Source organism: Alligator sinensis, unplaced genomic scaffold (genome assembly GCF_000455745.1).
Source record: "Alligator sinensis unplaced genomic scaffold, ASM45574v1 scaffold386_1, whole genome shotgun sequence".
NCBI classification, from domain to species: domain Eukaryota; kingdom Metazoa; phylum Chordata; order Crocodylia; family Alligatoridae; genus Alligator; species Alligator sinensis.
In genome coordinates, this window is record NW_005841996.1 from 1,124,202 (window position 1) to 1,134,631 (window position 10,430).

A 10,430-nucleotide genomic window follows, 5' to 3' on the forward strand; every position below is an offset into this window, starting at 1 on the left:
GGCTGTGTGTGTCAGAGAAGGGGCAGTGACCAGCCAGGCTGTGCGCGCTTAGCCCTTCACATCCACATCATCTGTAAGGATCATTGCTCTAAACTGCTGTTAACACTCTATTGCAACTTCCTGACTTTTTCAACAAAGTGGCAGTGAACTACTTGGAGAACTGGAAATAAAATGGTAGTCTTGTAACTAAAATAAGAACAGTCACTGATACGCCAAATCACTTAAGTTAACTGAGGAAGGAGGTTAAATATAGGAGAAACTCAAGTCTGACAACCAGGGGAAGTTTAAAAAAAACCAGTAACCTAACAATTTTCAGTTTCAAATCAGGTGGACAAAGCACTAGGAAATAGACATATTTCATTTGCAAGGGAGATAGAATAGTCGTGAGTACAGATGAGCTTTTCTCTCTTTTTGTATCTAAATAAATTCATCAGTCAGTATTTCTTTAATCTGAACATAATTGAACAAAACTTACTCCTGTTTCAAATCGCCAGCCAGGGCAGAATTCTGAGCAAACGGATTCACTTGGATTCTGAGCAAATATCAACTTTGGCTGGAATGGTATTTTGGATCGTGGTAGATCAGTCTGTAAGAACTGCCATATCAAATTAGATCAGTGAAGCTCTGCTCTGGATCTTAGTCTTCAAAAACTTGTGGATGCATTTTTAGCTGCTCCATTGAAAATCATGGCAGAAGCTCAGTTATTCAGATTCTGTGGGAGTTGTACCTCTCTGCTAAAAACTCAAAGATTTAAACTGCAACTGTTGTAATCTGTAATCTTAGATTATTAAGAATGTGTGACTTTTTTAAATACAGGAAAAATGATGGGCCATACTCACCCAAGGATAATTCTAAATATTGGCACCTTCAGCCATTTGATTTCTATTATTTCATTCACCTTGACATCTAAAGGAGAGCCCATTTCCAGTTGAAGAGCAAGGCTAATATGATATTAAAACATGCCACTCTCCAATTTACTCATCTAATCCAATGCAACAATAATTTTCAAATAAGTTTATTACTGTACACAAATCAAGGTTTTCATATGTACCCATCACAGGTTTTCTTTTTAGCTCTTAATAAGGACAGATGTTTCTTCTTGCTGTTCTGATTCTTTAAAGTTCTGTATTCTTGAAAGCTATACCAATGAATTTTCACTATTAATATAGAATACTAAAATACACAATACCCTGATAGTTTAGTATGTTAAAATAGGGGTTCTCAACCAAGGCCCTTGGCCATTATGTGTGGTATGCTTAGAAAACCACCAGATGGCAGCTTCACTGGCTCCCTGTGCAGCTCTCCCCCAAATTAAAAGGTGACACTACAGGGAGCTGAGACTCCACACCCTATTAATTCAGATAATGAAATGAAAGGGAAGGTAGAATTGAAATTATCACCCTCAAGAGAAGAATAGCATAGCGAGCAGGCAAGGGGTGGGGTGCAGAAGAAAACCAATGAGAGCTGATGCTGTTGTACCTTTATGAATATACAAGGAAGTATGGGAAAACTGGAGAAGATGCAGAGATTGTGGTGTGGCACAACCGGCCAGCTGCTTTGATGCTGCAATGGTTTGCACTGTATTGCTCTGGGGTCAGTCTACCTCTGGAACTGCAAGGACTCTCACTGTTTCAAGGGAGCTCTGTCTGCTAGACACCATTTAGCGCCATATGAAAAATGCAAAATGACACAATAGTCATTAGCATGTTCTAAGAATGATTGCCTCTAAGCCCCCCCTTGCCCAAAGGAAATGACCAATAGCTGTAAATAAATATTCTTGATTTAAAAGGAGACATCACCGTATCAGATCTGCATAACCTTTGCATTTCATATTCAATCTTTGACGCTAATGGGTAGGAGCTTACTATCATGCCCAGGCAAAATTCTTTTTATGCTGTAGGCTGCCTTTTCCTTCTCAGTCAGCCAGCCAGAGCGTGATGAATAGTTACACCCAGGATATCGCTGAGGGGTTTTATTCAAAGAAGTACAGGAGAAACCAAAGCAAGTTCCCCCAAACTATACGCTGGTTTGTTGGGGCATTATCAATCGGGCAACATTACCAACAGCAGCTAAAACAGCCGAGAACAGGTAGACATAAGCCTCATGATTTGAGGCAAGTTGCAGACTCCCACCTCTCTGCTTTTGTGTGGGGGTTTTATCCCTTCAGGTTCAGATTTCTGTATTCCTGGCCATTCAAACCATCCTAACCATCTTTTGGCAGATTGAGAAGGAGCAGGGAAACTGAGTCACAATCTGTGACCATTGGTTTTTCCTAGGGTTGCCTTAATAGCATTGGGTGTCAGAGGTAGGGGCCCGAGGGCCCCAGCCCCCCTTGGGAAGAGGGCTGTCAGCTGAAATGCCTACAATTTTCCACATATCCATCACCTTAGCACCCCCAAATAAAAATTGGCGCCTACATAGTACGTTGGTTGTGACCCCAGGCCTGTGCCTCTCCTCTCTGTCGAAACTGTCCCCCACCATCCGCTTCTCTCACTGCGATTCAGACTGAACTGCTCCTGGCGCCGGTGTCTGGGCGAGGCCTCCAGCACGGCAGAAAGCAGCGGGGGGGCGGGCCCGGGCTCCCAGCAATGCGCACATCCCCTGGGAAAAGCCACTGCATCACCTGGCAGCACGCGTGAGCCTGGGCACAGAGCTGCGCGTCCCCGGGGCCTGCTGTGCCGCCTGTGCTCGTGCTCCTCTGGACCGGCGCCGGAAGCCGGCGAGCGCCTCAGCAGCAGTAGCAGCGGTACTTCCGCCTCTAACCCCGCCAGCCAATCAAAGGCTTCCGGTCTGCTTGCGTCAGTCCGCAGATACGCCGGGCGGCGTGCGCATTGCTTGGCCCTGATTGGCTTCCTGTTCCTGAGGGGGGCGGGACGGCCATGGCTGCGGCGCCGAGCGTGACGGAGCGGTACTTCACGCGCTGGTACAAGACAGGTGGGCGCCCCCTCCCCCTTCTTTTCCTCCCCCACTCCTGGGCCTCGGGGTTGTTGCTGCGCCCGGGGGGTGCTGTGCGCGGCCTGGCCGGGTTTGGGGGAGCCGGAGCGTGCCCGCCCGCCCGCTCACGAGGCCCGTGTGGCTGTTTCTTGCAGACGTGGGGCAGCCCCGCGAGGACTACTGCATCCTGCAGCACTCCAACAGGTGAGCACAGCCCCGCCCTGCACATGGCGCGTGTATTGCGCGCCACGCAATACATGTACATTGGTTGCAGACGAAGTCATGACCCAAAGTGGGTGACCGGTGCAATAAATGCACGCCTGCCGCTTGTGCCCAGTCATTATCGCACAACAATACCGTGTCATAAATGTAGACCAGCCGCATGGGCAAAGCCGTCATCACGCAACAAGTGGGTGAACCGCAGTTAATGGGCGAACCGCGTCAGAAACGTAGAGCGGCTGCACGCACGAGTAAAGGCGTTATTGTGCAACGCGCGGGTGACCCAGGCAATAAATGCACACCAACCACAGGTGCCAAGCCACTATCATGTTGTTAATGGGTGAATTGCAATTAATGGTTCATCTGTGCAGTAGATGTAGACTGGCCACGATGACGCAGTCAGCGGGGGGTTGTGCAGTAAGCGCAGAGCGGCTGCACAGGCAAAGTTGTCATTGCACAATATGATGGGCTTTCCAGCTCTGCAAAGGCCCAGGCGGCTCTCACGTGAGTGCTGGAGCGCGTGCGGCAGCTCCAGAGCTGGTTTCTGTTCGGCACAAGTCAGAGCAGGCCGCAGGGCAGGTACAGCCCCCACTTCACCAGCGTGTGGGATGGGGAAGCAGAACAGGCTGTGTCCCTGAGTGCTGCTCAAGCTATTCCCAGCCGTGAGTGCTGCTCAAGCCGTTCCTGTCTGGTGTCCATAACAGGTCACAGTGACTGGTCCCATGTAGGAAGTGGCATGGGAAGCACTAGGAAACACTGGGGTTCTTGCGTTTTGTTGACGTTGTGAGTGGCAATGGCAAGAGACAGGTGAAGGTGCTCAACCTTTTAGTGCCACAGGCTAATGAGTGGCACTGGGATAGTCTGAGAGCCAGGTTGGGCCCTGGGGCCTGGCGCTGCATTATCTCTGCCCCACACACCAGGAGTGGGCCTGAGGGGCCTGGCAACACCTCCTACTGCCCCCGATGCACCAGGTTGGGATCCTTGTGCTGCCCCCTCCCAGCCTCCCCCATGTGCCGGGATTGGTTCCCAGTGACACAACACTGTCCCCTCCCAGACCCCGCCACCAGGATTGGGCCCAGGGGTCCTGCAGTGCCCTCTCCTGGCCTGGCATGCTGGGATTGAGCACCCATCAGAGCTGTCTCTAGGGATGTGCTGCGCCTTGGGTATACCAGCCTGTTTGGGGCTGGGGGTAGCACGCGATGGGGTGGAGGCGAGCAGCTGCAGCTGGGGGGGGGAGGGGGCATGGTGAGCGGCTGCAGCGCAGAGCTGGTGATGCACAGCAGGGCCTGTACAGCACTGTCCACGTCCCCCAAAACATGAGGCTTGGGGTGGTTGCCCTGATTCGCCCCCTGCTAGGGATGGCTTTGGTGCCCATCCAGCAGGTAGGGCTTGGGGGCTTCCCTTGGATCCAGAGATTTGGCACCAGGGGAGCAGGGCCACCACTCCCTCGTTGCCAAGTTTCCAGACTCCTGGGGAGTCCTGCAGGCTGGATGGCACTGTGGCAGAAGCCGGATCTAGGGCTTGAGCACCCCTGGGTTAAGGAGGTAAATCACTTTGTTACGTAAGTCTCATTTTGAAACCCTGCCTTTGAATAAGTAAGTGCCTCCTGTAACTATCAGTATTGAACAGATCGCTTCCCACTTTGATGTGTAATTTTGCTTTGGCAGTAGCATCCGCTCACTCAGCAGCTCTGTATGCTTATCCGGATTTGTTTCTGTATAATCTAGCAGCTAAAGGCCAGGCCCACTCTGGGGCTTAGTTATTACAGGGCTTGGTTTCACAGCACCTAGCTTTTGAGTGCCAGGCCTCGCGGCCGCAGACTGGTTCTAGGCACAACACCTAGGGAGGGTTGGGAGAAATTCACAGCATCCATTGTGCCAAACGGGACGCAGCACAAGTAAGTCAGCAGGAGATGCTGACAACAGATGTGTTACTTGAATCCCACCGGTCTCTGGGGCATAAGCACTTCATCACTACCAGGAGCTAACCCTCTCCACTTAGCCTGTACAGCTTGAGCCTCCTCGTAGGAGGAGGAGCCTAGATCCTTGTTTGGCCTTTGAAAGAAAGGATTACATTTTTATATCTTTTTAAAATGTCTGGAGGACAATATGCCTATTCCTTTTCTATGCAGTTGCACAGTGGTTAGAGCACTTATGATGTGGGAGACCCTGGTTCAAATCCCTCTTCTGCCTGAGAGGATTCAAACCCTCACTTCCCACTTCTCACAAGAATACCCTAATCTTCATGGCATAGACTGTTCTGTGTGTGGATACTCTTGCTCTGGTGTTGAAGTTGTGCCACTGTTCTGAAAGGGGTCCAAGATGGTTGGACCAGAGCAAGCGTGGGCCTTATTCTATAGCCTAGTGGTTAAAGCCTTTACCTGGGAAAGAAGAACCCTCATCCCACTTCCTGTTCTAAGGACTCTCCATATTTATTCAAGGTGGAACAGCTTCAGTAGGAGCAGTGAATATGCTCCATACCCCAAAATAATGTATACCCTGGTGGTTACCGTGCTCTTTGGGGAGGCAGGAGATGTGGGGTTGAATCTTGTCAGTGAGAAGAGGGGATTTAACTCAAGTCTTCCACACCCAGGGTTAGGCACTCTGAACACTGTACTTTTGAATAAAAAAGGGGCTGCTGCTATATCACTTCCTTCTGCGTTTTCAATGGAAGCAGTGGCTGCTACTGGATTTTCTGTGGAGTGCAATTCACTAGGCATGAGGTAGGCATTCTTGGAGCATACATAACGATAACACTTTTGGGCACAGTTGACAGAGAAACACCTAGTTTATGGATCCCAGCAGGTCTTCAGTATGAGAGAAGTGCTGGGCTGCTCTGCTCTGTCCAGACTTTAGTCCCATATAGACTAAGGAGTAGATGGCAGCTGAGCAGAGGTTTTGCAGATTTAAATTTTAGACTTGGGCACCTAAAACAGGACCAAGCCTTTTTTTAGGTCTAGCCATACATTTTCATCTATTAATCTTGCATTCCTCTTAGATGGGACAAAAGTGGATCAGACTGAATTTGCATTCTCAACACTAAGTTTTAGCTTTCAAGGGGTTGCACAGGTATCACTGAAAACCTTCTTTGGTCTGCAGAACCAGTCCTGCTATCAGTTATGCATAAGAAGGAAAGGGAGGCTCACTCGAGTTTCAGAATCAAGGTTTGCAGGGTTGCTAGTTCATTATAAAGCAAATCATTTTTTTTTAAATATAGATATCCCAGAAATATCACAGTGATCTAGCAACTATTTATTTAGCAGCTTAAACAGACGAAAAAGGCTGTAGTGAAACTTCTGAAATACTTTCCAATTTTTCAATATGAATTGAGAAGCTGTATAATCCCTGGGACACAAGTAACTCCATATGAAGACCTATAAGTGATGCCTATCAGCACATGAAAATAAATACTACATATAGAACAACAGGAAACCAGTAGCATTTTCAGAAAAAAAACACATTTCTGGTGTACTACTATGCCAGTTCTGGTTATGATCAGAAGTATTTAAGTTAATGTATACTAAATGAAAAATGAGTCCTGCAAAGGTGCGATGATACTGTGTGTGGCCTGCTTTGTTTGAGGCTAGCTAGGGTTTGTCTTTTTTTTTTTTTTTGGGGGTTTTTTTTTTTTTTTTGTCTTTTTTTTTTTCTTGGGGGTTTTTTGTTTTTTTGTTTGCACTGCCACTTTTCAAGCATTAGAAAATCCGGTCCTTTGTACCCTAAACGTCTTGATCTTGTGCCATCCTAGCATCATAAGGGACCAGACTGGAAAGTATCAAGCACATCTTAGAACTGTAATATAAGCAGATAAGAGATTGCAGTGTTGTGTGTTTATTCTTTTAAGTGTAAAATAAGTATTTAGGGGAAAAAGCTATTTTGCTTTACTGTTTGTTTCTCTTCCCTCTCCCTTTAATGATTTCACAATAGACATCTCTCAGGCCCTCCAGTAGAAGCTAGGATGAGCAGATTTTTGACATCCCTTATCATTTTTTAAGTAAGAGAAGAAATTTAAAATGTACGTATAAAAACCCCTCACTTCTTTAGGCTTGAGAAACAAGAATGAAGAACAGAAGTTGCCGCCTTCAGAAGAAACATTTAACAGCTGTTGAAAACTCTTGTTCTTTGTATTCTTGCCACTCTGATCTTTCTTTCAGCATTTTAATGTCTAGTGGGATAATTAAGAATAGAAAAGCCATATTTCAGACTGACACTTCTACAGAGGATTAAAAACCCATAGAAATACTCATGTCTTTTTATAATCAAATTAGATGGTATTTATTCCTACTTCTAAACTCTGGTTTTTGTGACTTTCTGCAGTGTGTGCAAACATCATAAATTCACATCTGTGCTGTTTATTTGCTTTCTGTACAATACTGGGTGGTAACAGCTTCTCCAAACCTGCATTTTTATATTCTTCTTCTGAATAACTTTTTTACTTGCCAGGGACAAACATTGCATTATATTAGATGCTTGTCGTAAAAGATACACTCACCATGATAAACTGCATTTGAAAATTTGTTACAGGCACCGCATACTACTTAAAGTTAACAAATTGACTTTTGGGTTCCTTTTATTTTAGGTACTGATGGCACTTTGCATCCAGTCATTTTGTACAGGTTTCTTTTGGTGGCTATTTGTGTTTCCTGGTATTCTTTCACAGGGCCTGAGAACAATATGAACTTGGAGTGGCATGTTGCTGTGGGGAGTCCACTCCTTTTTCCAGTTTCTGCAAAAGGGAAAGGAGAGCAGCTGGTAGTCAGTCCTTGGACTCTTGAGAGGCCTGGAAAGGATGGAAATGCTGGGTTTCTCACAACCATTGCTCTTGGTCCCGTCCATGCTCTCCTAGACTTCAAAATCATTAGTAAGAAGAAGACATTTCAGACTTTCCATTAAGGAGCACTTTAGCTTACTAGAAAACTCTCAAATTATCTTAATTATTTTAAATTTGAAGTTGATAAATATTTCTTTAATTAGACTAAGCAGCTATTTTTTTATGTTATGAACATGTCCTAAAATAGGAGCTGGAGCACTTTAGATGCTTTGAATTCTTGCTGACTCTTGTGTTGAATAACATCAAAAGAGATGCCAGGCAGTATTGAAGTAAACATTTATTAATGGAGGTAGCAAGATGAAGATGCTGAACACTCTTGGCATGCCAGAAATGAAATGGCCAGGCAGCAGCTTGGGTATCTTTGATCCTAATTGCTGAATGCAGGGATAGTTTGCTATTTGCTGCTTTTCCAAAACAAGAATCACATTTCCTTTCTGTTCCTTTGTCTTGTCTCTCTTGTGCCTGTGAGCTGAGAGAATTAGGACCAGGGATCTGGTTTTTCCATTTGCCATGGAAAAAAGCAGATTTTCTCCTTTAAAGGAGAAAAGGACAGGAACCCATGGGTTTCCCCTTGCAGGCTGGCAGAGTTCCAGCCTGCAAGGGACTGTTTGCCCGTGCCCCCACCAGATTTGTGCACTCGCAGCAGGGCATAGGGCTGCCGCCTGGCCGGACTGACGCAGGGCTACCTCTGCATCTCAGCAGGAGGGACCCAGTGTTGGACAGTGGAGTGGGGTGGCGAGACTTGTTGCTACTGCCATTGCTGCCGCCGGGACCCCCGCACCAGCCACACTGCCATGGAGCAACACTGTGCAGCCAGCCATCTGAGGAGTAATGGAGTGGTGGGGAGAGAGGGAGGAAGGAGAGCACACTGCCCTCACCTCCATGTATGCCGGGCTGTGATTCTACCCTGGCGGGGCGGGGGGGGGGGGGGGGCCAGAGGGGAGGTGGGGTGCGGGGGAGCATGAGTGCCGTGAGGGAGGCCGTGGCAGCCAGGCCATGGTGGTGGGGTAGAGCTGCAGCCTGGTGCCAGCGGTGGCAGGAGGAGGTAAGAGCAGTGTGGTCCACCTCCCCTCCATTACTCCTTGCACTGCTGACGGTGCAGCATTACTCTGTGGCTGTATGGCTGGTGCAGAGGTCTTGCCACCCCACTCTGCCCTCCCATGCCAGGTCCTGTTTGCTGGGACATGGACGCAGTCTGCTGTCAGTCCTGCCAGGCTGCAGCCGCATGCCCTGCTGTAGGCACACAAATGGTGGGGGAGGAGCACATGGCCCCCAGTTTTCTCCTGGATGCATTGCTTATGGTGTTGCCTATGGTTGGGCATCTCCTCTACCCCACACACACGCACCCCACCCCATACATTGGGAGACTGGGCCCTGGGGGCAGGGAGCAGCGGGTTATGAATGAAGGGCACCAGCAGGGCTGGGAGTGGTGTGGGGGGCTGTGGATTGGGAGTGAGGGGCATTAGCATATCAGGGCTGTTCAGCACCACAAAGCAGTAGAAGGGACAGCAACAGCTGGACCTGCATCCTGTTGAGGAAGGGGGTGGGGGGAACTCTGATTTCTCATTATAAAAAAACCCCAAATCAATTGTCAAAATATAATGGTATTTAGAATTTATGTTATTATAATGATTGGGGCACTGGTAGGGTTCCAGATTGCTTTAAAATTGTAAATATATCAATAAAACATTCTCTTCAACTGATGCATGTATATATATATTGGTGTCATTTCATTTTAATCACAGAAAAATGTGGATTTTGGGTTTTGTTTTGTTTTTTAATCAGAGAATTTGCCATTTTTTTAAACAGAAAACCAGGATCCCTGGTTAGATGAAAATCATATGTTTTTGCTGTTCTTAATAGTTTGTATGCTGCCATTGAAGTCCCAAGTAGCACCAATGGAGCACTATGTAAATTTGAGCTGCTTCTTTCCTGAAGCTTTTATAGCAGGGAGAGCAAAATATGGCCTGCGGGCTAGATCTAGCCCTCCAGGCAATTCCATCTGGCCTGCAGGTGCCCACCAATTACTTATACCCTGCCTGGCCTGTGCACCTCACTCCCAGCCTTGTGTATGGAAGAGCCCAGCCCAGCCAGCATGCACAACTTCCAGACGGGGCTGCTGCTGCCACTGCTGCAGCCACCGAGGGACCTGCTTGGCTTCCCTGGCCTCCAGTGGCTCCTCCTTGTGTTCCTGCCACAGCGCTCACTGTGGGTAGCTGTTAGGGAAGTGGTTGCGATAGGGTCGGGGGGAGAGCTGCAGCTGGGCGGGAGAACGGAGCATGGGGCTGGTGGGAGCGCAGAGCCTGCAAGTGTGGAGTCCACACCCGGCGGGGTGGCAGGAGTACAGAGCTCAGGTAGGTAAGGTGTGGGTGTGAGGAAGGGGCGGGGGCTGTGGGGACCCCCCACATGCGCGCGCGCGCTCTCTCTCTCTCTCTCTCTCTCTTTAC

The 10,430-nt window shown here is 48.0% G+C and overlaps 1 protein-coding gene across 1 annotated transcript in view; it reads left to right on the forward strand.

Annotated features, from left to right (window-relative positions):
- Positions 1–2,840: 2,840 nt before the first annotated feature.
- The window catches only part of FAM206A (family with sequence similarity 206 member A), a 16,428-nt gene continuing 8,838 nt past the window's right edge, over positions 2,841–10,430 (forward strand). The window contains exons 1-2 of the mRNA XM_006021506.3: positions 2,841–2,934; positions 3,090–3,138. Coding sequence (XP_006021568.1) covers positions 2,880–2,934; positions 3,090–3,138 — 104 coding nt within the window. The 5' untranslated portion in view covers positions 2,841–2,879. The remainder of the gene's footprint in view (positions 2,935–3,089; positions 3,139–10,430) is intronic.